This window comes from Cryphonectria parasitica, assembly GCF_011745365.1.
Source record: "Cryphonectria parasitica EP155 unplaced genomic scaffold M406scaffold_4, whole genome shotgun sequence".
NCBI lineage: Eukaryota > Fungi > Ascomycota > Sordariomycetes > Diaporthales > Cryphonectriaceae > Cryphonectria > Cryphonectria parasitica.
In genome coordinates this window covers 3,097,298-3,124,562 of record NW_024468912.1, presented here as the reverse complement: position 1 = coordinate 3,124,562, position 27,265 = coordinate 3,097,298, and the positions used below count along the sequence as shown (strand labels likewise).

The 27,265-nt window shown below is 54.4% G+C and overlaps 8 protein-coding genes across 8 annotated transcripts; 5 read left to right on the top strand and 3 right to left on the bottom strand.

The window, feature by feature from the left end:
- Positions 1 to 415: 415 nt before the first annotated feature.
- M406DRAFT_68448 (uncharacterized protein) lies at positions 416 to 2,583 on the top strand (the record flags this gene model as incomplete). The annotated part of the gene is made up of 3 exons (XM_040925169.1): positions 416 to 619; positions 690 to 1,115; positions 1,177 to 2,583. 3 exons carry the CDS (start codon positions 416 to 418, stop codon positions 2,581 to 2,583), a joined length of 2,037 nt encoding a protein of 678 aa, XP_040777027.1.
- A 1,558-nt stretch (positions 2,584 to 4,141) lies between these two features.
- Positions 4,142 to 5,053, bottom strand: M406DRAFT_256253 (uncharacterized protein; the record flags this gene model as incomplete). Its single annotated transcript, XM_040917087.1, has 1 exon — positions 4,142 to 5,053. A coding segment is annotated over one exon (912 nt), but the record flags the coding sequence as incomplete, so codon positions are not given.
- Positions 5,054 to 8,831: 3,778 nt separating this feature from the next.
- M406DRAFT_106079 (uncharacterized protein) lies at positions 8,832 to 11,257 on the top strand. Its single transcript, XM_040915178.1, has 7 exons — positions 8,832 to 9,030; positions 9,219 to 9,261; positions 9,360 to 9,495; positions 9,600 to 9,896; positions 10,044 to 10,301; positions 10,422 to 10,975; positions 11,055 to 11,257. The coding sequence occupies exons 1-7, from the start codon at positions 8,913 to 8,915 to the stop codon at positions 11,071 to 11,073; spliced, it is 1,425 nt and encodes a 474-aa protein (XP_040777025.1). The 5' UTR covers positions 8,832 to 8,912; the 3' UTR covers positions 11,074 to 11,257.
- Positions 11,258 to 14,182: 2,925 nt separating this feature from the next.
- M406DRAFT_244064 (uncharacterized protein) lies at positions 14,183 to 14,353 on the top strand (the record flags this gene model as incomplete). The annotated part of the gene is made up of 1 exon (XM_040916244.1): positions 14,183 to 14,353. A coding segment is annotated over one exon (171 nt), but the record flags the coding sequence as incomplete, so codon positions are not given.
- A 278-nt stretch (positions 14,354 to 14,631) lies between these two features.
- Positions 14,632 to 17,357, bottom strand: M406DRAFT_106078 (uncharacterized protein). Its single transcript, XM_040915177.1, has 2 exons — positions 16,463 to 17,357; positions 14,632 to 15,489 (listed from the first exon to the last, which is right to left on the bottom strand). Exons 1-2 carry the CDS (start codon positions 16,749 to 16,751, stop codon positions 14,939 to 14,941), a joined length of 840 nt encoding a protein of 279 aa, XP_040777023.1. The 5' UTR covers positions 16,752 to 17,357; the 3' UTR covers positions 14,632 to 14,938.
- A 1,999-nt stretch (positions 17,358 to 19,356) lies between these two features.
- M406DRAFT_346153 (CHL4-domain-containing protein) lies at positions 19,357 to 20,996 on the top strand (the record flags this gene model as incomplete). Its single annotated transcript, XM_040922153.1, has 1 exon — positions 19,357 to 20,996. One exon carries the CDS (start codon positions 19,357 to 19,359, stop codon positions 20,947 to 20,949), a length of 1,593 nt encoding a protein of 530 aa, XP_040777022.1. The 3' UTR covers positions 20,950 to 20,996.
- Positions 20,997 to 21,099: 103 nt separating this feature from the next.
- M406DRAFT_257547 (uncharacterized protein) lies at positions 21,100 to 22,585 on the bottom strand (the record flags this gene model as incomplete). Its single annotated transcript, XM_040917181.1, has 3 exons — positions 21,100 to 22,157; positions 22,251 to 22,428; positions 22,502 to 22,585. 3 exons carry the CDS (start codon positions 22,583 to 22,585, stop codon positions 21,100 to 21,102), a joined length of 1,320 nt encoding a protein of 439 aa, XP_040777021.1.
- An 865-nt stretch (positions 22,586 to 23,450) lies between these two features.
- On the top strand, positions 23,451 to 26,671 carry M406DRAFT_351299 (uncharacterized protein; the record flags this gene model as incomplete). The annotated part of the gene is made up of 4 exons (XM_040922617.1): positions 23,451 to 23,469; positions 23,534 to 23,691; positions 23,786 to 26,342; positions 26,407 to 26,671. 4 exons carry the CDS (start codon positions 23,451 to 23,453, stop codon positions 26,448 to 26,450), a joined length of 2,778 nt encoding a protein of 925 aa, XP_040777020.1. The 3' UTR covers positions 26,451 to 26,671.
- Between the last annotated feature and the right edge of the window lie 594 nt (positions 26,672 to 27,265).

Genomic DNA, 27,265 nt, shown 5'->3' with positions numbered 1-27,265 from the left:
TCAACACTCAATCCTGACCACCTCTACTTGCTCATTTGAAACCCAGCTACCCTCATCTTACCACCATCAAGCATCGACCATTCGATCTTTCACATCAGGCAGCTAGCTGTTTACTCCCATCTGTCGTGTCACAAGGCTGTTGCAGCTGTTGCTGCTGTCACTACAGTAACAGACCTGAATTTGCTCACCATCCCATTGACAAATCAGTTCATCCCCATCCCCACAAACTCAGACAAATCCACATCCAAAGAGCCATTTCCCTTACATCACATCTCTGGCATACTGCTCACGTTTCCCAAAGACTTCTGCCATAATCCATCCACATAATTCTTGGCGCTATCCTCCCAGGCCTCGTTGCAAGATCTTCAAGAAACCTCGCAGCAGCATCCCATCCGAGCGTTTTCAAGTAGCAACTATGAGCTACGCGAAGAAGTCTTCCTCTGCCGGTGGCGTGATGCTGTACTCGCCACCTCAGTCGACGAGGATCTCAAGCAACTCGACTGACACCGATGAGCAGTCATTCTCTACCCGGCACTCGACTGGCACGCAGCAGCCGTCTGGCGCTGCCACTCCCACCAGCAAGCAGGGGCGAAACTACGGTCCTGAGGATTGCATCAATGTGAGTACACGCACGATACGCTGAACCCATTCTGCCTCGCGAACAACAGATCTTAATGGTAGCATGACAGGACATCCGCAAAATTTGCAAGGACAGTCAGGCTCGCGTCCAGGCCCTCAGTCAGGCCATTGGCCGCCAGCCTGGCATGCCTGCCAGCCTCGGTGACCTGCTGAACAACGACCTTCGCAACATCGCCCAGCAGTTCGTCACGACCATGTACCACTGCCACGTGCTGGAGCGGAAGGTTGAGGAGCTCACCGACCGCAGCTCCCAGGAGGGAACCACCTCAAGTGTTGCCCACGAGGCTCAGATGAACAGCCTGCGCAACAAGCTTCAGAACAGCCAGGACCGCGTTCGCAAGCTCGAGCAGGATATGCGTGACATGGAGCAGGGCTACGCCACCGCAGAAAAGAGGCGCAAGGTGGAGATAGAGAAAAAGACTGAGAAAATCAGCAACCAGAAGCGCCGCATTAGGGAGCAGCAGGACCAGATCGACGTGAGCTTCGAATCTCCGCCCGGCACCCAATTCGTCATACTGACCACGTTGTGTGTATTAGAACCTCAAGAAGAAGCCCAGCGACGGCAGCAAGGCGTCCAAGGGATCCAAGTCCACCAAGGCGAACGACTCGTCTCCTGATGTCAACATCTACAACTCGGCGACGTCTGAGATCGGTGCTCGTAACAGCCCGTGCCCTCCCCGCCCCAAATACACGTCCACACTTGATGGCAAGGACGAGGAGTTTCTGTTGAACAACTTGAAGAAACTCAATGTGGAGTTCGATGCCGCCACCGCGCAGCCGCCCCGTCCTCTGTCCAGATCGACACGCATGGAGCAGGACAACTACGGGGGTCACCCACCCCTTGGGTACGGACAGTACGGCATGCCACCACCGATGGGCCCCATGGGTCCTACGCCTGGCGCAATCGGGCCCTATGGTGCCTACCCTCCGCCCATAGCATCCTATGGTGGTCTCATGCCCAACTATGGCCGCCCGCCACCCCCGGCCGGCCCCATGACTCCCTATCATGGCTATGGTGCACCAGGGTACCCAACCCATGGTCCGCATGGTCAGGCTCGCCCGCACAGCCATTCGGCTCGCGGCTCCGAGCACCAATCCAGTGCTCTTGTCATTCGTCGCAACGATGACTCTGACTTTGACCCTGAGACAAAGATCTGGAAGGACTTGTTCTTCCGACTGTTCACAGCCTCATTCGGCTGGTCTGACAAGCACTGCAGGCAGATCGCGCTTGGTGCTGTCGAGGAGGCCACCAAAGCCAACCCGAGGCTGTGGAACTACATCCTCAAGGTGGCCTCGTGCCACAAAGATCCGCAGGCCGCCGCTAAGCACGCGTTGTTCATGCTGAACTCGCCTGACCACCGCTGTTACTTTATCTCGCGTCTGCTCCTGCAGTACGTCGAGCAGGAGATGCTGCACTGGAAGTTCTGGCTGGGCTGGGATGAGGAGACCGACGTCCAGCTGAATAAGATCGGTCCGATCATCGACTACATTGGCTACCCCCTCGAGCAGCGCCGCGCCGCCCGCCAGGAGCTGCGTCAGGTCGTCGAGGGCATTGTCAAGGACGAGGAGTGGCCCCGCTTCCGTTCCTTCAAGACCGCCCAGAATGCTAACCGCCTCAAGGACATTGCTGGTCCCTTCCTCAACAGCGAAGTCGGCGCTGACGCCAGTCTAGGTCTACATTCTCTCTGCAATATTGGTATTGAAATATCCAACAAAATGATGAGCAGCCGCCTATCCTTCGCCTTCACCTGGAACGAGTGTGCTGTCAAGTTCAGTCACGACTCGCACACAGCCCTGAACAGCGACCTGCACGGCATGTCCCTGCAGCACAAGCACATTCGTGTAGCCCTCGTTGTGACCCCTTCCATCAGCTACCGAGACGACTCTGGCGTTTCCATTGTGCCCCGTGGTGTCTGCAAGGCACAGGTCTTGGTCATGAACTAAGAACCAAGCCCTCCTGGCTGCGGAAGAACGCCGTGTTGAAGGATCATATCCTGCTTTCGGTGGCATCTCGGCTCAGAGATCACCAAGGCAGAGTCTCACCCATCTGCTTCGGCTTGAACTGGCAGCTGTGGCTCCCACTACGATTACGACATGTTGCATTGTCCGGCCGTGGCCTCATATGACGCTCTTCTACAACACGAGGCAGACTGGACTTCGGGATTTTTATTTCGCCCTGTTTCGGCTGCTCACTTTTGTTGCATTTGGCAGCCTGTACATGTCACATTTTTTTCACGCTTGGTCTCTGGCAAAAACGCCATTTGGTGGACGGACGGCAAGGCATACTTTCTGGCCCACACAAACCCCTCATCTGCAACATCTTCGGATGGTGTTTGATGATGCCTTTTTCTTTTTCTTTTGCACGAGCCTCTAGCAAAATGGGGGTTTGAGATCGGCTCTCAATGCCTCGGCTTTTTCCTTTTCCATGCTTTCCCTCATTCCTTCTCGGTCTCGATTGCACTTTGGCGTGTTTATACTACGACGCAATGCAGACGACCTTACGAACAGGCTTTTGGTCTTGGATGACTTTGGCATTTGGAACACAATTCGTCGTTTTGACGGCTCAAAGTGGAGTGAGAGAGGATGGATGAGAATTGGTGGTGGATTACCTTGGCAGCTGTTTGCGTTTTCTTTCTAAACATTTCAAGTCTTCCGAGAGTTCCGTTGGCCCCCCCCCCCTCCCCCGCCCGTGCCCTCTCTCCGCCTACCCAAGTAACTATCACTCCAACGGAATATTTTTGCGGATTTTGCCTTTTATTCAGGCAGGAGGGAAGAGAGATGGAGAGAGAGCTCCAGTAACTGTTGATGGATTCAATCTCGGGGTCGGTCTCAGGGTCTTGGAGGAATATTCTTCTCCGGACGGAGTTCATTTCATAGTTTCCACGTTGCGAAAAATAACAAACTTATCTTTAAACGCCAGCAATGATATGGTTTTGAGTGCCACAGAGGAATGCTTTCAGTCCACCTATTATCACAAGGCAAAATCTCTAGTCTTGTAATCAGTACTATGATTAACTGAGTAGGAAGTAATTAAGAGTAATGATGCTCAAGAATCATTCTTTCATTCAGAGGGGAGTTGTTGTGAGGTCTGCCATAGTAAAGGGCCCATTATTGCAATTCTCTTTTCTCTCTTTCGGCCGTCGCCGCCCAGGGCTTTTCCTGCAATTTCCCTTCACTCTTGGGTATCTCGGGGTGTCTATAAGTGTTGGAGAGATGCTCATCATGGTCGATTTCTCGGTACAGGCGGTGGTTGCTGCTGCTGCTGCTGCCGCTGCGAGGCATATGCCTCTTGGTAATACTGAGCTGCCTCGCCGAGTGCCTGAGCTTGCTGAAAATGCTGGACTGTTTGACCGCGATATGCTTGATTCCAAGTCTGGTGGTAGTTTGCCTGTGAGCCCTGCAGTCCATGGGAAGTAGCAGCAGCACTCTGTCCCTAGGCATTTTGCTGTATCTGAGGCGGCAGCCGCAGGCGGACATGGTCCCTGTGCTGCTGCTCAGCCACCTAGGGCTGCAACATGCCACTTCTCATACTTCTCCGCTCCTCCTCGGCGATCCTAGCGCGATCCAGCCTCTTGACCACTGCACCGAGTACTACTTTGAGGATCGCATCGGCGCTCAACACTGGCACAGGTTCCCTCCTCGACATCAGGCTGCTACCGCCATCGCTGCGCCCCCCAAAGGTCACCGTGTCCACCATATCCCTCACGCCACCACCGAGCTCCGAGAGATCATCGTCTAGCGCACGCAGGGCCTCGCTCGCGCCGGGCTCGTTACCCACCTGGAAAAACTGCACACCGACCTGGTGCGGCGGCGCCTCAAGCCTGTCGAGCTTCTGGGCGACGCTCAGCAGCACGCTCTCAGGGTCATCGGAGGGCACGCCGTCGGTAATCATGATGACGTTGATAGGCTTCACGTCGGTCCCGTCAGGATCACCACCGCACCTCTCGATGGCATTCTCATAGTGCCTCAGATAGGACTTGAGGATATGATTCAGACGCGTGCCGGTAGGCGTCATGCCGGCGGGCCGCACCGCAGTGAAAATACGCTCGACCTTGGCGGCATCCGTCACGTTGGGGTAGCCACCGGCGGCCTTGCCTTGTTGTGGGAGGGCAGGCCGCGAGGTACGGTGGTTTAAAAAGTAGATGTCAACGCCGTCGGCGTCATGTGCAGTACAGATGGGCGTGATGGACGACAGGGCGGATTGCACCTCACGCCAGGAGCGCCCCGCCATAGAGCCCGAGTCGTCGATCAAAAAGACGGTATCAAAAGCAGAGAGGAAGGCATATTTGTCCTCGGGCGTGGTGGCCGTGATGGCCGACAGCCGACTGGGCGTAGGCGAGGGAGCCCGAACGTCGTAGACGGGCGGTGTACTGCTGTACGCCGGGGGTGGTTCGTTGGCTGATGTGAGCTTTGTCAGTCCTCCATGATGAACTGCTTTCCAAGAAACTAACTCCTGTACAAAGTCTGATGGTACTCACAGGTGGTAGGTACTGCGGAAGAAGAAACCGCAGTCCCGGCAAAGGGGTTTGAGAAGGGGTTTGCACTGATGCCCTGCCCTGAAGTTGCACCTGCCGAAAGCCTCACAGGGCGTGACTGTGGCTGAGCTTGTGTTCCCCTTGAAGGCCCATGGATATCATTCGCTGATTTGTGAGAGGCATTGCTGGTGGATCTGGAGAGCCTGCCCTTAAGAGAGCCCTTGATAGAGCTAAAGAATTTGTTGCCGGAGTCCATGTCCGAGGGCGTCATCTTAGGTGTTGTGGACAAATCTCGCGAGGATTGGCGTGGACGGTTCGAAAGGGAATGTTGAGAGTGGGAGGTGGAGGAGTGGGAGATTAGCCACGACATTGGGAAAGTAATCAAGCTCTTTACGGTGTGAGATACGAAGAGTCCTATTCAGGAGTTAAGTAGTTTCGTAGGGTAGGGCCAATCCTGGACACAGACCAAGCCAGATGATGACCCGATTCCTGTGATTGCTTTGGAAGGAGCGATCCAATAAGATGGGAAGTGACGTTAGATCCGTAATGCCGGTATCCGTTAGTCAGATAGGACAAAGGGATTCGTCAGTGACAGGACTTGTTGTTGTGGTGTCAGTGAGATTATGTGTAAATTTCGAGGATGAGATACAATATATAATGCAGACTTTTGTGTTTGAGTAAATACTTGGACAGATTTCCTTTGGGTAGGGTTGTGCGAGTTGATATCTTTCTGTCTTTGGTGAATTACTATTTCATGATCTCTGTTGGAGTGTCGTCTCATATATTCAAAGCTCCGACTCCAAAAAAGTGGTCAGGTCGTATGAGGAGGTCATTTGTAAGGTTTACTCAAGATGCCTTGCGCAGCCGCAGCCTTCGTTCCATATCAGTACAGCCACCTTTATACATGGAACAAGCCTGTGTATATGTGTGTCTGTGGTAGGAGTCCTTATTCTACCTATGTGCATACAGAGCGAGGAGTGTCTTACAATTGACTGTCGAGCATTTCGAATGACCCTGTTACGACTTTTCAACAAAAAGAAATGTGATGATCTATCTCCTCAGCGGGTGCCAATCGCGGGAGGAGGGCGCAGTTTGATGTGGATGAAGCTGCTCCGCCACTTAGCTAGTTAACACAACCATTCTTATGGGGATATAGGCTGACCAGTCAGCCTCACACACTAAGCCTGTCGTGCATGTGCCCACACCCGTCCTGATTGCCCCTTGGCAAATGGTCACAACGCTTGTTGAAAACATTGCCCCCAAATACCTGTCATCTTTGAACAACCCCTCACTAGCCTGTGTAGTATTGCTTATTGAATGGGTACGAATGTAATCCAGCATAGAGCGGGTGTTCTTGCAGTATATTGTTTGTAGTCTTTTGGGGCTCCACTCTCATTTGGTACGCTGCTGTCGCTGCAAGGCGAGGGGCTTGCTCGGGTGAATGCATTGCTTATTCATACCCTTCCGCCCTGGCAGCCCTGCCCAAAATGAAAAGAAATACAGGAGAACAGGAGAGAAAAACGAAATACAAAGACTGGAGAAGGAAGGGCGGTGGCTCTGTAGACTTCTCGAGCCACATGCTTGCCGTTTCTCTCTCTCTCTCTCTCTTCCATTCTAAACCATGCTTCTCCTGCAAGGGCCCTTTCTTACCATGCAAGATGGATGATGACTTGCATGTTCTGACGGAATAGCATTTTGCTCACACGCTGCGCCGTGGACTAAGAGATGCCAACTTACCACGTGAGTAGACCCAGGTAGAGGGATACCGTCTCGCCGGACAGCCAGTGAACGGCCTGGGAGGGGCGACAATGACTGTCTTCGGCACTTTTTGCCTTCGATGTTTCTCACGTGGCGAAAGCACAGCACGAGGCAGCCGAACTCAAGGCCTCAAGCCCTGCTCATCGGGCCGGAACCAGGGATCTACTGTTTGTACGAATAGCTCGGTCTCGGCGGCCCTCACGTATAACAATACCGCGGCAGCGCGGGTTTCCATCCGCCCAAGCCACCAACACTTTTGTCCCCAAGAGGTGTGCGCCAAAGAACACTTGAGTGATGCCCGTGACCTCTGCGCCATGTGGACTGGTGGGCCACACGGCCTGAGAGCTTGGCATGTTCTCGTGGGAGCCTGGACTATGCTGGGAGGTACCCAGCAGGCAGGTCGTCCTAGAGAGCCAGAGAGGGTGTCATCCTTTTCCAGAGTGTACTATGTAGAACGGCGTACTTGTAGCATCATCATATACTATACTTCCTTACACCGCAATCCTCATTGTGAGAGGCGACGTGTGCCGTTCCTTTTCTCGTTTGCTCGCCGAGGGTGGATCCGATGTTCGCACGGGAGGTCGGCTCCGATTGGAAGGTCTTGGCAGCCCGGGCTTGCGTCCTGAGGACAATCAGCTTTTCGGCTGCACTCATATCCGCTAGGACGTTGCGGTTACTTGGATGGTCGTCTGTTGGTTGCACAAGCAGCTTGAGCCAAGAGGCAACCGCTTGTGCAGCAGCCAGACGTATCGTACAAATCGCGCAATCAGTGCCCACAAGATCACCGCCGTACGACGACAGCTGGAGAGCCCGCAAACATCTGCCGGGACCCAAAAAGGACCCTCGCAAAGCCTCGCCGCACATCGAGACTCCCTCATTCCATGCGGGGGATCTGCATTTGAGATTTAATGCCTCGCCCAACCCCCCGGCATGGGCAAAACATCTCGTCACCTCCAGGCCAGGGAGTGTCTTGACCGAGTAATGGCCATTATTGCATCCTGGGAGACGACACCGTCGCCAACGGTCCACAGGGGTGTTCCGGGATGACCTTCGCCAGATTGGTCACCGCTTTCTCTCGTGCCCACGTCTTTGACCCCGCTGACGCAACATCCGAGTGGAGTCCACGACCCTGGAGAGGGGGTTGAACCGGGAGAGATTGGACATCTGCCGGAAGCTTAACGGGGACACAACGAGGTGGGGCAGACGCACTCTGCTCTGCAAGGAACCAAATTTGTCCTGGTAGATGAGAACTTTGTCTTGTGTGACGAGGATAACAATTTGTCTTGGCTTGGCGATGAAGAGCCACCAGATGCCATAGCCATTTGAAACCCCCCGCCCGATGGAGTGCAGCTATAGCTTCTATAGGAGGAGACATGGAGTGTAGCTTCTCGTCCACTTTCGTGGTCTGTCGATGGTGGCAGGTCAGGTCAGACTTGAGTCTTTTGAAACCTGCTAGGTGGTAGCAGCGTCAAAAAGTGGGAATAGAACCCTGACTTGCGTCCCAGCTGATGACAGCGAGGACCTATCAGCGCTCGAAGGTGTTGCCGTAGCATGCGTGGCTGGCGCCAGTCGTGGATAGCTTCTTGTCAAATCGAGCCTTCAAGGGTCTCGCTGGCCCCGGGTTGCAGCCATTACTGTAGGTATTGGAAGCGTCGATCTCTGCCCGTCCCCCTGGAACTCTTTCCCTCGCGTGGGGGTATAAGTGAGTGCGACTGCTTTTAGCCAGCGCCACAAGAACAAGCTCGTTTTCCTTTTCTGGTGCTTGTGTCTTGGGTGGTATTATTAGGTTGTGAAGGATCGCAGGAGCTGCTGCTGTGACCAAGGCAGGAAGAAATAACCCCAGAACCCGCGGCCACGCTTGCAGACGGCGAGGCTTCCCTATTTTTACCACGGCCCAACGTCATCCTGAAGGGTCCTCAGGGTGAAAAAAACTGAACCTTTCTACGACGTCGTGCTCTCTTCTTCCTCTTTCAAAATCTAGAACAACAACAAAAGAAAGAAAACGAGCAGCAACTTAGGCGATTTAATCACCTGCCCACCATGTCGAACCCAATTGCCGCCACCGTCGGCGCGTTCGTGAACCGCAAGTTCTCGATCAACCGCAACACCGGCCAACCTCGCATGCGCCGCTTCTCCATCGGAGAGCCCACTGCCACTGGTGAGTATAGGCCATCCCTCATTGCGGAAAGCAGAGACAAGATAGCTCGGCTTGGCTGTCTCAGCTAGAGCCAGAGCAGGATTCCTGCAGCTGTCGAGATGCACCCAAAGCAAACGAGACCTTTAATGCTACTTTCCCCTCTCCTCTGCCCTCATCAGACTGCATTGCTGACGATGCTTGTGCTGCAGAGGCGAGCTCCAAGATCCACAGACAATTCCGAGCTGCTCACGAGTAAGCATACTGGCAGCCCGCCCTCTCTCCCATCATGCCTGGAAGGAAGTCCTCGCCGGACCGGGAAGCACAAGCTGATTACAGGGTAAATGCTACAGAGGTCACCTTCCTCATGCTGGTCTCGACCCCTCCCGATCGTCGACCGGTGTCGTCTGGTGTACAGAGCGCGCAGGCGAGTTTGGCTTCTTCGACGAACCTGAGAAGTGGGCAAACCTGGGCCAGGGCGCCCCTGAGGTATGATATCACATGGTCTCTACACTACACATCCTGCCCGCGCACAAGAAGAGCCAAAGGGAGGAAGGACAGTTTGGCTGATCACCCTTTCTTGGTGGCAACAGGTCGAGGACGACATCGAAGGCTGCTTCCAGCGCCCGACCCACATCGAGATCAAGGTCGCTTCTAGAGAATATGCGCCCACCGCCGGCATCAAGCCCCTTCGCGAGGCCGTCGCCAAGATGTACAACGAGCACCACCGTCAGGACAAGACCAGCAAGTACACCTGGGAGAACGTTGCCATCGTGCCTGGTGGCCGTGCTGGCCTGATCCGTATCGCTGCGGTCCTGAACCAGGCCTATCTGGGCTTCTTCATTCCCGACTACACTGCATACAACGAAATGCTGTCGTTGTTCCGAAACGTGAGTTGCCCTGCCACAAATTTCGAACCCGCTCGCTCGGAGACATGAAGAAAGAGGAATAAGGATGTGAACCAAAAAGGGAACAATAGGACAGGCGATGGATGGCTGTGGGCAAATCAGCTGACGTGTGGTATCTGCATATTCTAGTTTGCTGCTATCCCCATCCCTCTTCACGAGCAGGACGGATATCATATCCACCCCGACCTCGTAGCTGAGGAGATTGCACGTGGAACTGGTGTCATTCTGACCTCGAACCCTCGCAACCCCACCGGCCGAGTGGTTCAGAACCCTGAGCTGGCCGAGATCCAGGATATCTGCCGTGGCCGTGCGACGTTCATCAGCGACGAATTCTACTCTGGCTACAACTACACGAGCGACTGCGACGGCTCGACCATTTCCGCTGCGGTAAGCTTGTTGAGACTACGGCCGGCCCCCCCACCCTTGCCCTGTTGGCCACAGGCAGCATCTTGTTTAGTTTTATCTTTCTGTTTATATGGGTAGAGCTGTTGCTGACACCAACCACAGGAGAACGTCCAGGATGTCGACGAGGACGACGTGCTCATCATCGACGGCTTGACCAAGCGCTTCCGCCTGCCCGGCTGGCGTGTCGCGTGGATCGTCGGACCCAAGGAGTTCATCAAGGCCATCGGCAGCTGCGGCTCGTACCTGGATGGCGGCACCAACGCGCCCTTCCAGGAGGCGGCGGTGCCCATGTTGGAGCCGGAGCTCGTACGCAAGGAGATGCAGGCGCTCCAGTCACACTTCCGCATGAAGCGCGACTACGTGGTCGAGCGGCTGCGCAAGATGGGCTTTGTCATCAAGGACGTCCCTGACTCCACCTTTTACCTGTGGCTCGATCTCGAGGGCCTGCCCGGTCCCATCAGCGACGGCCTGAACTTCTTCCAGGCGTGTCTGGAGGAGAAGGTCATCGTGGTGCCGGGCATCTTCTTCGACCTGAACCCGGCGAGGCGCAGGGACTTGTTCGACTCGCCGTGCCACCACTTCGTGCGCTTCTCGTACGGCCCCAAGATGGATACCCTGAAGGCTGGTTGTGACGGTATCGAGAGGGTTGTGACCAAGTAAGTGGGCCATCTTGCCCTCGCGGTGTCTTGGAACACGCGGGAAAAGAGAGGATGAAAAGCTAACGGTGCACTACAGGTTCCGCAACGCAGAGTGACAAGTAAACCCGGCAGCCGTCTTCAATCAGTAGGATCCTGTCCTGCTCCGGCGATAGTTCGCCACGGGTAGGGACAAAAAGAGGCATGCAGAGAAGAGGAAGGTCGCATACATCTTGAAGCCCTTATACAGAATTAGAACAAGAAAGAGCAAAAAGGAAGAAAAGATTTCACCGTATAACTTTCATCGCCGCAGCCCGCCCATCCCACCATGCACTAACGCAGTCCCCTGATGCCGTGAACGAGTACGATATCTCGCCCTCGCAGGCGTATTCGCGATGTGTACAATAGCTTATGTCGAGTGGCAAAAAGAAAGCGAAAGGAGAGGGGTGGGTGTTCGGGGAAGGCCGGGGCGAGACATCCTTCTCAAATCTCGGAGGTGAGTAATGAAAACAAGGTATCTCGCCCAAGTAGTGAGTGACGCCACCGTCCTGGACCGGCATATTCCCCTGGATATATACAATATATGTAGGTTCTATTGCATCGATGCGTTCATATTCGTCCGACTACCACAGTATGATGGGTGGTGCCATACTCGCATGATGCAGGCGAAATGTCTAGAACCCTGGGCGGCTTGGCTGTCCAGGCCACAGCGCAGAGAGAGAGAGAGAGAGAGAGAGAGAGCCGCCAGTGCTGCGACGGATGTTCTCTCCCGAGAAGGCAGGTAGGTGTCTACCCAAACGGCGTTGTGCATGTGACGGAAGGGAGAATGTCTACCTGGGGGGAGAGAAAGAGACAGGGAGACAGGGAGAGGGCGGGTATTCACGGCATTCACCCACCTGGACGTTTTCGTATCTTCACATGCTCATTGCGAGGGTTGTGGGAGGCCAGAAAGCCGCACAGGATACCAGAAGAAGAAGGTTGTCTGGTTCGTTTATCATTACATACTCGGAATCAGTTGGCTCGCCCCCGTACCGTGATTATACGTACTTTTATGTTTCTAGGTTTGTACAGCTTCTGGTCAGGTTTAGTCATCTCCGGCTGAACAAGAGGAAGAGAGAGAGGAGGGGGGGGGGGGGAGCACATCCCACGCAAGGGGTTGATGAAGCCTTGTCCGCAGTGGTTGGCCAGAAAACGAGGTCAGTGCATGGGCCACTCAAGAGATAACGCCGTCCACCACCAGAAGAGGCAGTTGTGAAGGCTACCCACGTGGATTGTTCCCTGGCCCCTTTGACATTTTACGTACTTCGCGCTGTATACTACTGTGGTATACTGGATGTTATGGTAGCAGCCGGAATCTTCGCCGTTGCGTAGGGGCCACGTTGATATTCAGCCCCACCCACCACCTCCTTATATGTAAGTCATCACAAGCATCGCAGACGACGTCGGCACGTTGCGTGTTGCTTACATACATAGTACATAGTGTTACTACCTAATGAGACCCCTGGCAGCGCGGAAAGATTGGTCGATCTCCGGATTGAGGACGCACACGCGATGGCCTCATGTCTTTCGGAAATTACGCACCTACTTTGCTACACAAAATCATGCGTTGGATAAAACGATGCGGAGAGAGAGGGAGTTACACCATTCCATGTTGCTTGCATGCCCTGAAGGCTCGGTAGCCTTTGCGGATTTGTACTCGCACATACGAGATTACTTACGAACCATGAAAGTCGTCGAACTCCCGAAAGCTAGTGATTACTAGGGTGACCGGAAAAGAAAGGGAAAAGGAAAAAAGAACAGAACAAAAAAAGATGAAAAAAAAATTGGTAGCTTCTCTTTGATTGAGCGTGTCATCCTTAGTGCAGGGGCCATGCTAATCTTCTCTCTGCAAAGGCTGTTAGTAGGTTGAATCGAACGCGCGACCTTGGGATATGAACTCACGTATCGTTTCAAATTGACCAAATGCCCGAAGGCAAGAGAAATGTCGCTCAAGCTCTTATATACCTTGTGGTGACTGAGTCAGCCACTCTCTAAGCTAGGCTAAAATGGGCAAAGTAGTACAAATCTCTGAAGAGACAGAACCTTAGATGCTAGCATACATACATTCTCCAACAGCAAAAGGAACGATAGGATAATGATTCAGGCTCTTTTTACATAGAATTTGATATGGGCTTGAGTTTTTCCCTCGAAACAAGATTTGACTTTAGTAAATGAGGCGGGGCGCGTTAGCACTCAGTCGTCACTTGTATGAGGTAAAACAGATACGGTCCGCGCAACAATTTTTACATACATAGGCACAAGTAGTAGGTGGGTTTCTTCGGGGGGTTTTTTCCAGGCACTTTAGGCCCGTTCCTGGCCCCGCTCCAGCGCTCCAGGGTGCTAAAAGCCGCGGGAGGGCAGGGGCCTCTGTCCGTCGCGATCCATTCTTTTCAAGATCTCTCTTTTCCAATTGTAGATCTCGACTGAAAATCTGGCATCGAGCGAGATAAGGGTGGGAAAAGTTACAAGTGAAACTTCCAATCTCTTTTAATCCTTCAACCAACAGTATCGAGCATACCGAGAAGGGGAAGGAAAAGAATTAGAGGGATGCTTCCCAAAGGCCACCGCCAGAGAGCTCTATCGACCATAGCGCTGCCTCAGCTCCTACGGCCTGGCTCTTCGCCCTCGAAACCAACACACCTTACCCACCTGAGCAGACCTGCACAAACACCACCAGCACTACGGCCGTCTTTTTCTTTCTTCTCTTCCTACCGCTCAGTACCCCTCAACCTTCGCCTCTTCTTCCCCCGCCGGCCGCGAGCTCCTGCTCACCCACGACAGCACCTCCTCCAGCGACGACTAGCGCAGCCGATCCCCACCAGGAGGAGCACCTCGATGGCCACCCCCGCGAGCACGTCACAGGGCGGGCCGAGCACACAATTGACAGGCCCCAGCCCAGCACCCAATCACGACGGCCCGCCCAGCACCAATCTTGATGCCGCCTCCGCGGCTGCTACAGAGAGTGGTAGCGGTAGTGGTGAGACCCACAGCGGTGCTGATAGGAGGGACTGCGGCCACGACGGCAGCGGCCGTACCACCCCGGGCGCAGGAGAGGAAGTAGGGGCAGCACCAGAAGCAGAAACAGAAGCGACAGGAACAGCAGCAGCGACGACCATCGCCGCCGCCACCACCACCACCACCACCCCCCCGGCGCTGCCAGCACCAGGTCAAGGGGAGCCGGCCACGACACTCGAGGTGAACGGCCAGTCCATCGCGCTCGATCATATGGGCCCAATGGTCGTAAACAGAGACGGGACCATCTCGCGGATTGGGAACTGGGGTGAGATGACAGAGATAGAGAGGTCCAATACGCTGCGGATCCTGGGCAAGAGGAACCAGTTGCGACTGGCCGCTCTCAGGGGCGGCGATGCGACGGAGGGCAACAAGGGGTGAGTTGTAGGTGATAAGGTAAACAAGGAGACAAGGGGTACGTACGTCTTGGTGGCTACAGTAGCGGAGACCATATGCTGCGGCTCTTTGAGCATCGTAGTGTAGTGCCAAGCCTTTGTTGCGAATACCATCAGTAAATGTGAAGCAAGTCATTTTGGCGTGTTGTGGAAAAGTGTTTGGCATTCATGAAGCGTTCACGACGAGTAGCACTGGACATAGGAGCATATGAGAGCAGGGTAGCGACGAGCCGGTAGTAAAAAATGGTTCTGGGAGTTGGGGAGGAAGAATGCCCTATATCCAGGACATCCTCAAAAGATTCGTTGCCATTGAAAATCGTGGTGCACACAGAATGCGGTACATCAACTACTGCCACCACCCTCAGCTAAACTCCTAATCCCACTACACACCCAAGGCCAAGTTGCCATCCCCAGCCCTAATCACCCGAGTCCCATCCCGAAAACGCCTGTAATGCACCTAGGCACGGATATCATGAGCCCTAGTGTGTTATAGCGAAAACCAACAAAGAACGAACAATTTGTCATGAAACCACTGTGGCTATGAGCTCTTTCCCTTGCCCTTGTGTTCAGACTCCTTGCTGTTTCCGGTCTCGACCTTGATCTCATCCTTGGTCCCGCCGTTCATCTTGGACACATCCGCCTTGAGGTCACTGCCGTCGTTCTTCTCCAGGATGAGCTTCTTGAGCCATTGGTTCTCGGTCTCGAGCTGTGAGATCTTGGACTCGAGCTGCGACACCTTATCGCTCATCTCCTTGGCGCTCTTCTCAAGGGCCTGCTCGCGCTGCTTCTTCTTAACGCGGAAGCGAGCGCTGGCTGCTGTATTCCGGCGGCGCTTGTCCTCCTCTGCCGCCATCCTCGATGCCTCCTCGATGTTCAATGCCCGGGTGTTGACCTGTGGCTCGGTGCCGCGGCGCTTGTCAGAACCCTTGGGCTGGGCAACGGCATGATGCGAGAAGGACGCATGCTGGTGAGGGACGGGAGGATAGGCGTTGCTGGGACTTGGCTGGAGAGGTTGCAGGCCAATGCCGTCGGAAAAGTTGCCGTTTATTGGAGAGTATGTGTTGTTGAAGTCGCTGAAGCCGAAATCTGCTGTACGACGAGCCATCATGCCATGATTAGCCTATGTACAGGTGGGGGTTTTTTCTTCTTGCTTCGGCAGACGAATGCTAGGCAGTCGAAGGTCATGGGTGACGAGAGGATGGATATCAAAGACGCCACTAAGGCAGGTCGGTATAGCTTTGAACACGACCATGATGGGCATTTCAAGAATGGGGGGGTGCGGCGCCCAGGTGCTAGGGATAGGGGAGGTGAGGGCATCGATCGGGTGGCCGGTTTGGACGGGATCAAGTCACGGGGTATTGCACCATCGACTGCCAGGATGGCGGGTGCATAATGGGCGCTACCCCCCAACCTTGCCAGGATGCATACGGCCTTGCACCTGCACATAGCCTGTCCCAATGAAAACGCCGGAAGATGGCGTAACACAGTAGCAGAAGCAGGTGTAGGGTGGGGGGAGGGGGTGGCTGCTGGATTTTCTCATTCGGATAGGGATGTGCCATCCGGCCTCCCAACAGATGAGATGGTTACTCTCCGTCGGGGGTCTCTCTCATCAAAAGTTCAAGGGACCAAGCCTTGGTACATCCTCCCTGAGAGGGGAATTTTGGAGAATTTGAGAGAAGAGCGTGCAGCCAGGATTTCAACAAACATCCGCCTTTGAAGAAAGAGATTTCTTGACAATAAGCCAGTAAAACTCCCGACCAGACCGGGCTCGAGACGCTTGCCTCTTCACCTTTGGCTCCCCGGGCCCGGTAAGCCACCACCGCCTGAGAATGGAGGTTGTATAACCGGCGTAGGAGCCCGTGCCATGCCGGAGGACGACTGAGAAAGCCACCTCACACCACAACACACAAGATTGTGCAGAGTGATGGCCGGGTCTGACAACCACATGCAGGGAAAGAATCCAAGCCCAAGAGAGCCGTGGCTGAGACATGTTGAGGGGGAAAGCACAACAAGAAAGGCACAACGAAGCAGCCCGATTGCAAGGAAAAAGCGAGCGACTTACTGGAACCCAAGCCAAAATCCATTGATCCGAATTCCCCCACGATGGGCGTCGCTGAGGTCGACTCGGCAGGTTTCGTAGACGGCGCGGAGTCGGCATTGGGCTTGAAGTCCCGTCGGATGCCCTCGTCGAAATCGAAGAAATCCTGGTTCGTGAAGAGATCCAGGCCTTCCGAGTTTTCCAGACCGCTGAAGTCCTCCTGCGGCTCGTTTGTGTTGATTGTGTTCAAATGTCCCTCGCGCATGAACTGGACGAGATCGAGGTTCGTCGCCCTGCGGTTGAAATTGGCCATTTCGAAATTATCGCCGTCGTGGGCTTCGTCGTCGCTGTAATTCCTTGATCAAGAAATAGTTGAATCCTTCGTAGTCGGAAAGCCCGCCGAGAAACGTCGACGACTTTTGCAGGTAGACCGCTGGGTTGGTACGAGTGCAGCAGTCTTTCCCAAGGTCCTGTCGTGCGTATACACTATTGAGTGTCCTCCTTCCGTACGACTGTTATGTTGACGTAGGTTTTGTAGTTGAGTAATCTCTGATGTCGTCGTCCGAGTAGGAGAGCGAACGCTGGATTATTGGCTGATGACTGGAGAATTGACCTGGGTTGAAGAAAAGCCTTCCTAGTGTGTTTTCCTTAGGGCCGAGCAGCGTCTCCGTGGCCGCTGCCAAGCGTCATGTGGTATTGGTGATCGCGAGTCGTGACAGAAAAGGGCGCAACAGGACTCAACGTGCGTTAATATCCTTTGGGCCCTGTGTTTTGTGTATCGCAGTGTCGATGACCGGACAAGGCTGAAAGACAGACTGAATCCCTTCTCTGGGCGGTTTGAAGGGACAAGTGTGGTTCTTCAGGTTGTTATGTGAGGAATCCGAAATAGATTTCTGGCGAGACTTGTTCCGGGGGGAGGGGAAGGCGATTGAAGAGGGTTGAAAGAAGCCAACTGGGCCGGATGATCTAGGGCTTTGGCCGGGTGCGGAGTGGATGTGAGTGGGTGTATCCCGGGTGGTGTGGAGGAGGATGGAGCCTTGCCCCACGCTAATCGTAATGGAAAACTGCAGGTGCGAGTGGGCTTGGCGAATTGGTACCATGCTGGTGGCACCGTGGCATACTATACGTACTACAAATCAACCACGGATTGCCTATTGGGACAAGGCGAGAAGAAAGAAAAAGAAGGGCAGACAGGGACCAACCCGCCTGTGTGGTCCGCTTGGGACGCCTGGCCAGCCTGCAAAACCCGCTGCAGATGCTCGGCGCTTTGCCCTGAAGAGCAGGAATACCCCTCAAAGTAGGCAAGGACAGGCGTTAGCCCACTTCCAATGACAAGATCTGGGCCACTGAGGTCGCCAGGTCTTCTCACCACAGTTACCCCACCATCAGACCAGGTTCCCACTACTCGTAACTCCTTGCATCTCCTTTTGGGCGCAGCAAGTCTGGTTTCATTTTCTGATGAGACTGACGACAGCATGGGCATGGATCTAAATAAATATTTCTCATTAAAAAAAAAATCTTCTCCGATTGTCTCCGTTCTCAACGAAATAATGAGTTGCACACATTGCCCCAGAAATGAAGAGATCAGAGGAGAGGTACACTTAAAAAGAGTGTGTATGCTCCCCCCAAGAATCCTTCCAAGCCAGCGCGGCATGGTGTAGATAAAGTCCCTGTCTCCGGCTGTCGCCAGTTTCAGTCTTCTATCTGGTCCTTGTGACTGGAAGATTTGTGTCTGTACGCACTTTGGATATGCTCATGATCAGAACATGGCTACATACTAGTGTGCCAGGCTGTAAGACTCCGACCCGGCAGGATGAACGAACACCATTAACAGGCTGCTCACTTACCAGTAGTTTGCGCATGCAGCTTATCTGTGTGCATGCTTCTGACAGGGTCAGCCTGCAAGCAAGCTGCAGGATAGCTGCAAGCTCCTCACCCACCTGTCTCTGCTCCTATCAAATGGCCCAGCACATCGGATATGTGTTCTTGCATACTACCGATTTCCAGGGTCTTCTTCCTCAATCGAGTAACATCCCCAGCTTCCGGGATCCCGGTGCGGTGCACTACCACAATAAGGATCATCACAAAGGCAGCATGACGATGTTCAAAGTCGGTGCATCGGGATTCCATTCTGGCCGCCGTCTAGCACAACACAGCACAGCATGCTTTCAGTAACAAAATTCTTCCGTACAAGTTCGAGTAGACAGAACAACCATTGCATTCTACTATATGCTTATCACAATATTTGCTTCTGATGCTTCAGACAATGATGACCTACTTCAGTATATAGCAGAGTACAGATGAGACAGCCCAAAAGCTCTGCTTGATTACTATCTTGACCCACTTTGTTGTTGCCTTGTGCACCACTACGTTCACAGTAGTGAATGCAGTGATACAAAGTACTATGGTAATGTGAAAGTAGAACAGCTTAGAAATCCAACTCTGAGACCCCACTCCAGGGTCTTTGCCGGTTTGCAACTAATCAGATCTCGAGTGCAGATGCTTGCAGCAGCACTTCAGCAATGTGTGTGCGATGCATGAACACCGTCATCGGCCACCGAAGAGCTGACAAATGTCAAAATGTGATTCAAAACACTAAGCCCAAAGCAGGTCTGGCTCGGCATTGTCCCTGTCTCGGAGCTTGTGGCGGGCGCACAGGTAACTTTGAGCCTTGAGTAGCCGACCATAATGCCGAGGAGCACCATCTCTCAATTAGGTTGGCATGGGTCAAAGGATCGCGTCGGACGCGTCTCCCAAATGATTGTATCATCAAATCTGAGGACAGGGGTTCTATTCAAAGCAACTATGCCCATTTGGTGGATCCCATTGGATCTCAATTGACCATGGGCAATCAGATGATAGTCTCAGATCGATTACATTGATATCTTCTCCCCCACCATACATAAAATTATATCAAAATGGCACGCATATCTATTCCCACTACTGCGCGCCTCCCTTCTACTCTCCGCCTCGACCCCAGCAATCCAGCGATCATCAAGACGCTCAACCGACTCGCTCGTCCGTCTCTGATCGCTCTTGTCCTCGACTGGCTGGATGAAGCCAACGCTTCCCTCTGCGCGCCCTATCTACTTCATCCCGAGGACGACGACGATGACGATGTCGATCCGGCGGACCTGTACCCGCCCCTCGCCTCTCTAGAGGACCTGCGCGATCTGTACACCGACATGCAGACGCGCAAGGGCTCAAAGCGCGAGGTTCTCGACAGGATATTGGAAGGTGACTGGCGGCAAGGTCTAACCCTATATCAGCTGTCGATGGCGGACCTGCAGCACCTCTACGACCACCCCACCTCCCTGCAGTGGAGCGCGTATCGTATCATACCCCTCAAGACACCCACGCCGCAGCAGGCAGCCGACAGCGACCACCGGCTCAAGATGGACACGGACAGTCTCGTCGTGCCGCGTTTCCACCCGTCCACCTTTCTGCAGAACCTCCAGGCGCAGGTTCTGCCCGACGTCAAGGCGCACTACAACTTTGACCGACCAAAGGATCTGCCTCTCCTGTTGCTGCGGGTGTTCGTCCTGGACTCGCCTTACAATACGAACCTGGCGACGGCCACAGGCGCACGCGGGAATAAGGCCACTGCAACTGCCTTTGACGCCAGCAGGACAATCTACATCGCGTTCCCGGACGGCAGCCCGTACGTCTACATCAGCAAGTCGCAGACCATCGGCGCCGCCACAGCGGGCGAGACCAAGAGCCTGCGCGCGCTGGTGGTCGAGGGCATACCGAAGGCGCTGTCGCGGCCACGAGAGAGGTTCGCCCTCAAGCGGACCGATCTCACCACCAAGAATCTGCGGGAGATGCTGTACCGGAGAGGACCGGGCAGGACGAACACGGCAGGTGGGGGCTGGGGTATTTATGCAGATGAGAAGAAAAAAGAGAGCCCGCTGGATGCGGTTCTGCCCAGCCCGCCGCTGAGTGAGGAGGATGAGCACACATCAGGTGTCGAGGTGGAAGGCAAAGCGCGCAAGAGGGCAAGAAGTGCTTCACCTGAGACGCGCAGGGAAACCCGCAGGGCAAAGAGGGCTAGATTGGTGGCGCAGGCGAGGTTTGGCGATTCCGCCAAGATTGATGATCTCAAGGGCGTGGAGAGAGTTGACATTGTCATTGGCGATCCGTTTCCTACAAGGGCTGAAACGTCAGGAGAAGACGCTGAGGAAGGCGGCGAGGATGGTGGGTCGCTGCAGGAAAGGTCAAGAGGGGCTCCCCGTCGGCACACGATGGAAGCTTTATCTGACCGAACTCGTGAAGAGGAGGATGACGAAGTTGGAGATGAGGAGCAAGAGGAAGCAGGGCCCCAGACGTGGCGCCCGAGCGTCAAACTGACCTTTCATGGGTCGCATGTTTTTGCTGGAGTCCGACAGCTCGTTGAGGCTGGCATAATAGACGGCGAGAAGATGCCTGGTTGGTTGACAGGGGAAGAGGGCGTCACCATTGGTGCAGTACGGCATGGCCGGATCAGGGGTCACAAGGGCTCCGGCATATAGCTACTGTATGTCTCTCAATGAAATCATGTGGACGACGATTCATCATCATCTGCTTCATCGAACATGAGTCTTGTCTTGTCTTGTCTTATATGGTCTATGAGGCCCTTCTATCGCTCACGGTTATATGCTCGCCTCGAAATATCGCCTGCTCTAAGACTCGTCCAGTCCGAATACCTTGACCGTATTTGACCATGCCGCTTCGCAGACCTCTTGTACAGGAACACCCTTGATGGCCGCCACGATCTTGGCCACTCTCTCAATCGTGCAAGGCTCGTTGCGGCCCTTGACCATGGCGCCCTCGACCCATTTGTCCTTTTTGACTGTTTTGAAGCGCTCTGGCACCTCGGGCTCTTTCTTCTGGGACTTCTTGCTCGGCTGCTGCTGAGGCTTCTTCCTCGGCCGGGGCTTCTCAACGCTCCCGTTCCCGTTCTCTGCAACGCCATTCTCCGCCGTCGGTAGTGACTCGGTCTCCATCGCAGATCGAGGCCGAGCCGCCTCCATCTCGGCCTTGGCTGCCTCCTCTGCTTCTCTCTCCGCCTTCTCCACCTCGACAAGGTACTTCCACCCCTCATGGCTAGGGCGCACCTCGCACCAGGGCCCATCCGTCTCGAGCATGAGCCGGTCCAGCCGCACAGCCCGCACCACCTCGCAGTTCTCTGCCGTCTTGAAGCTGCACCCGTTCAGCCCGATGTACAGGCCCAAGTCCATGAGCTCGACCATCTCGGCCGCCGTGCCGGTGAAGCTGTGCACTACGCCGCCCCGCACCAGGCGCTCGAGACGCGGGCCAAAGGCGGTGCGCAGGCACGAGACGAAGTCGCTATGCGCGGCGCGGCTGTGCAGGAAGAGCGGGAGCTGTGGGGTGAGGTTTGCCGCGAGGACGAGCTGTGAGGAGAAGGAGTGTAGCTGTAGAGAGCGCGAGCAGTAATGCAGGCGGTCGTAGTCGAGACCGAACTCACCAAAGGCAACCAGGGCGCTGGATGACCAGCCAGACGTGATTAGGGCGCGAAGGTCCGAGATGATGGACTCTGTCCGGGCTGGGTCGGTGGTCTGGCTGTCTGGTATGGGTGCGTCTGGATCTGGGTCACATGGCGGCGTGTGTTGTGTCTCGTCACCCTCGCCTTCGTCATCCTGGTGAGAGGTCTGGTGGGTCGCGTCGAAGATCGAGGAGCTGCAAGGGTGGATTCCTGCTGTGGTGTAGATGGTTCCGGCTGGGGAAATAGGGCGTCAGCGACGGTTGGTTCCACGAAAAACACCTCCACAGTGAGAAGCGAGGCAGGAAGGAGGGGCGCCCAGGTGCTCACGGTACTCCTCAGCAAGCGTCAGGGCATCGCGAGAGCTCTTGAAGCTGGAGCCAGTGACGATGAGCTTCGTACACCCGACCTGCCGAGCTCGGCCGACGACACCAGCCAGATCGTCATCATGTCTCTGCTTGCCATTGTAGACACCCCTAAATATGGGGTCGGCTAGGTTGATCCCGATCTGGGCCGGGTCAGGTCATTTTCCCCCTTCATCTTATTCCGGAATGGATTTACAGAGGGACGGACGGACGTACATCAATATATCGAGGCTTGTATGCAGCTGGTGTTACACTGGGAGGCCCCTCTGGGTCCTGAGGCGCGTTTATTGAGGAGGCCATCCTGGCAACAGCAGGGAGAAGAACGGGCAAGGGACTTTTCTCCTGTGTGCAGAATGGTGGGCTTGCAAAGCTGTATCTGAAAGACACGCGTCTGGCAGTAGATCGTGAACTGGACCAGGATGACAAGATCTTGGTTCTGAATCTGCCAACCACAACCATTCCCAGTTGTCACCCAGCAGACAGGCTGACTTGAACAACAGCGTTCACTTCATCTATGACTCACAAGAACCCCAAAAGCCAGGTTCTCCTCTTTTGCCCTGTTTGTTGTGATGTGAGATACTGTAAATGGTTTGGTGATAATAAATGTACACAGTCATGGCTGAATTGTTTTGACCTGCTTAGCTAATCGACTCTAACTGAACGATCTCAGCGACACTAGCTAGTATTGTAGCCTACACTAGTATTTTGCCCCCCCCCCCCTTCACACGGGTGTGGGGTGCAGTGCTGAGGATACAGGGCCTGCACGAGCCACCGTCGCGCTTTTGCATGGGTAGTGCTGCACGATTCTGCTGCAAGACAACAAGACGCGCCTTTGGAAGGATGGACGCGCTCAACCTGGGCGCCGCACTTTAAATTCTACTGAGACGCGGTGCCTTTCTCCAGACCATTCTTCTCTCAACCTAAAACCTCCACAACAACAATAACCAATTCATAACACTGAGTCTTTTTGAGAAGAAGAGCCTGTCCCTCTCGACAGCCGGATCTCTTCTTTTCTTCTACCTCTGCACATCAGTGAACTCAATATTTCCTTTTCTTGAATTCCCATCTTGTTCTGGTCTTGCAGGTTGCCACTGTTGCCAGCCTGTGCCCCTCCTTTCACTGCGCGTCTTGATTCCGTCTCCACCACAAACAACATCTTCACAAGATGTTTGTCAGAAAGCGAGGTATGTCTCTCATGGAATATATCAACATCAGTATTCAAACAGGCAAACTAATCTATTCCTACAGACGGACGCCAGGAGCGCGTCCAGTTTGACAAGATCACGGCACGCGTCTCGAGACTGTGTTACGGTCTTGATTCGCAGCATGTTGACCCCGTCAAGATCACCCAGAAGGTCATTAGTGGTGTCTACGGTGGTGTCACAACAGTCCAGCTCGACGATCTGGTCCGTACCATTCATCCCATAGTTCTTTTCCCCTTCCTGGCCTTCCACCGCACATCTGGGGCCCAAATGCTGACTATGTTGTCCTACCTTCCAGGCTGCCGAGACTGCCGCGTACATGACCGTCACCCACCCAGACTATGCCCTCCTCGCCGCCCGTATCGCGGTGTCCAACCTCCACAAGCAGACCAAGAAGCAGTGGTCATCGGTCGTGAGCGATCTGTACCACTATGTCAACCCAAGGAACAATCGCCCGTCGCCTATGATCTCCCAGGAGACCTACGACTGTGTGATGCGTCACAAGGAGGAGTTTGACTCCGCCATCGTCTATGACCGAGACTACCAGTACCAATACTTCGGCTTCAAGACCCTGGAGCGTTCGTATCTTCTTAAGCTCAACGGCAAAGTTGTCGAGCGGCCACAGCACATGCTGATGCGTGTCGCCGTTGGCATCTGGGGAGACAACATCGAGAGGGTTCTGGAGACGTACAACTACCTCTCCAACAAGTTTTTCACACACGCCTCGCCGACTCTGTTCAATGCCGGCACGCCTCAGGCACAGCTGTCGTCGTGCTTCCTTGTAGACATGAAGGAGGACAGCATCGAGGGTATTTACGATACCCTCAAGACCTGCGCCATGATTTCCAAGATGGCCGGAGGCATTGGTCTCAATGTCCACCGCATCCGTGCCACTGGCTCTTATATTGCCGGCACTAACGGCACGTCCAATGGCATCATCCCCATGCTGCGTGTCTTCAACAACACTGCTCGCTATGTCGACCAGGGTGGCAACAAGCGTCCTGGCGCCTTTGCCATCTACCTGGAGCCATGGCACGCTGATGTCTTTGAGTTCCTTGACCTGCGCAAGAACCACGGAAAGGAAGAGGTTCGTGCCCGTGACCTCTTCCTGGCCCTCTGGATCCCCGATCTCTTCATGAAGCGTGTGGAGAAGAACGGTGACTGGACCCTCATGTGCCCCAACGAGTGCCCTGGCCTGGCCGACTGCTACGGTGAGGAGTTCGAGGCTTTGTACGAGAAATATGAGCGCGAGGGTCGCGGCCAGAAGACCATGAAGGCACAGAAGCTCTGGTATGCCATCCTCGAGGCGCAGACCGAGACCGGCAACCCATTCATGCTGTATAAGGACCACGCCAACCGCAAGAGCAACCAGAAGAACCTGGGCACCATCCGCAGCTCCAACCTTTGCACTGAGATCATCGAGTACTCTGCCCCTGATGAGGTTGCTGTATGCAACCTGGCGTCTATCGCCCTGCCTCAGTTCGTCGACTACGAGAATGACTGCTACAACTTCCAGCTGCTGCATGAAGTCACCCAGGTTGTCGTTCGCAATCTGAACAAGATCATCGATATCAACCACTATCCAGTTCAGGAGGCTCGCAACAGCAACATGCGGCACCGGCCTATCGGCGTGGGTGTTCAGGGTCTGGCTGATGCCTTCTTGGCTCTCCGCCTTCCCTTCGAGTCGCCCGAGGCTCGTCAGCTGAACAAGCAAATCTTTGAGACCATCTACCACGCCGCCCTCACCGCATCGTGCGACATTGCCAAGGTGGACGGTCCCTACTCATCGTACGAGGGATCTCCCGTCTCTCAGGGGATCCTCCAGTATGATATGTGGGACAACGTCAAGCCCTCTGACCTCTGGGACTGGGACTCCCTGAAAGCCAAGATCAAGCAGCATGGTGTCCGCAACAGCTTGTTGATGGCGCCTATGCCTACTGCCTCGACTTCGCAGATCCTGGGCAACAACGAGTGCTTTGAGCCCTATACGTCCAACATCTACCAACGACGTGTGCTCGCTGGTGAGTTCCAGGTGGTCAACCCGTGGCTGCTCAAGGACCTTGTGCAGTGTGGTCTGTGGTCCGAGGACCTGAAGAACCGCATCATTGCCGAGGATGGTTCTATTCAGAACATTCGCAGCATCCCGGATGATATCAAGGCTCTCTACAAGACCGTATGGGAGATCTCACAGAGGACCATCGTTCAGATGGCCGCCGACCGTGGTGCCTTCATCGATCAGTCTCAGTCCCTGAACATCCACATGCGTGAACCTTCTATGGGCAAGATCACGAGCATGCACTTCACCGGGTGGAAGCTGGGTCTCAAGACTGGCATGTACTACCTCCGCACCCAGGCTGCGGCAGCCCCGATTCAGTTCACCGTCGACCAGCAGGCCCTCAAGATCCAGGAGCAGGCTGGCGTGAAGCACAGCGGCCTGGGCAAACGTGCGCCTCCGGCTGGCTACTACACTTCCACCTCTCTCGTCCGCCCCATGCACGTGACCAAGGATCTTTCTGGTGAGAACACCAACATTACCATGAGCAACAATGGAATCCCTACCCCTTCCGTTACGCCAAAGTCCTCGTCGCCACCCCTGACTCCTGTCGTTGACAAGGAGGCAGCTGCACGCATCATGGCCTCTCCCTCCAAACCCAGGAATGTGCCATTCAAGGCCGATCAGGCCGAAGGCGAGAGCCCCAAGGCGCTGCCTGTTGAGCCCACTGGCGAGAAGCCTACCGAAGAGGCACTTCCCGAGGCTGCTGTCAACGGCAACAAGCCTGATGGCCAGACCGAGGACAAGGATGGAGATAGCAAGGAGCGGGAGATGGACATCTACTCTGAGGCTGTCCTTGCTTGTAAGTGGCCGTGCGCGACCTCTCTCGAATAAACTGACAGAGGCTAACATCATCGTCATCACAGGCAGCATTGAGAATCCCGAGGCATGCGTTATGTGCAGCGGTTAGATCAACATACCTCGACTAGAAGTCCCGAGTGAAGTATGAAGGTGACTACGATCCTTGATGTTGATGTTGGCAACGGAAAATGACAGTTGTTTGCTTTGTTGGCTTTTCTTGGGGGTTTTTTTTTTTCCTTCTCTTGTCCTTTTCACGCATGGTCGGACGGCTTTGAATGGTTCAAACAGGGCTAGCTGCTCGTCACACATAATTCAGATACATGTAACCTTATGGGATATTGGGTAGTGTCACAAAGGGTTTTTCGCAGAGCAGAGATGTAACCGCGACACATGCACATGGGCAATGCTACGTACGGTACGAGTTTGAGGGTGGTGGACGGTTGAGACGGTAGCGAGATTCGCGCGACGCGTGTTGCGGAGCACATAACCGCGTCGTATAGTGTCACGCGGCACCATTTCGTGTTTTTTTTCGTTCTTCTCTTTTCCGTTTCCCTCTAGCTTTTCTAGCTTTCTTTGTCGCGGCTGTTATACCACTGTACTGTATATTGGGTTTAGGAATGGGCATAGTCTTTGCAACTTGTCTGAACACTGTCTGATCGATATTTGTCCTTTGGCCCCTGGAGCATCACCGGACAATGTGCTCTTCAAATGGCGGAACGGGTGTGAGCTGTACTGTGGACCAGCGAGCGTCTTCGTGCCTGAGACCCCCCCCCCTTTTCTGCCGACTGCTCGATGTCTTACACCAACATGATCCTCCTATGCCACGGCATCGACACGGCCCTATTTTGTCCCCCCCCCCCCCCCCCATTGAGAATGGGCCAAAATCATCTTATCTCTACGACTGATGACTCGGAAGAAGACGAG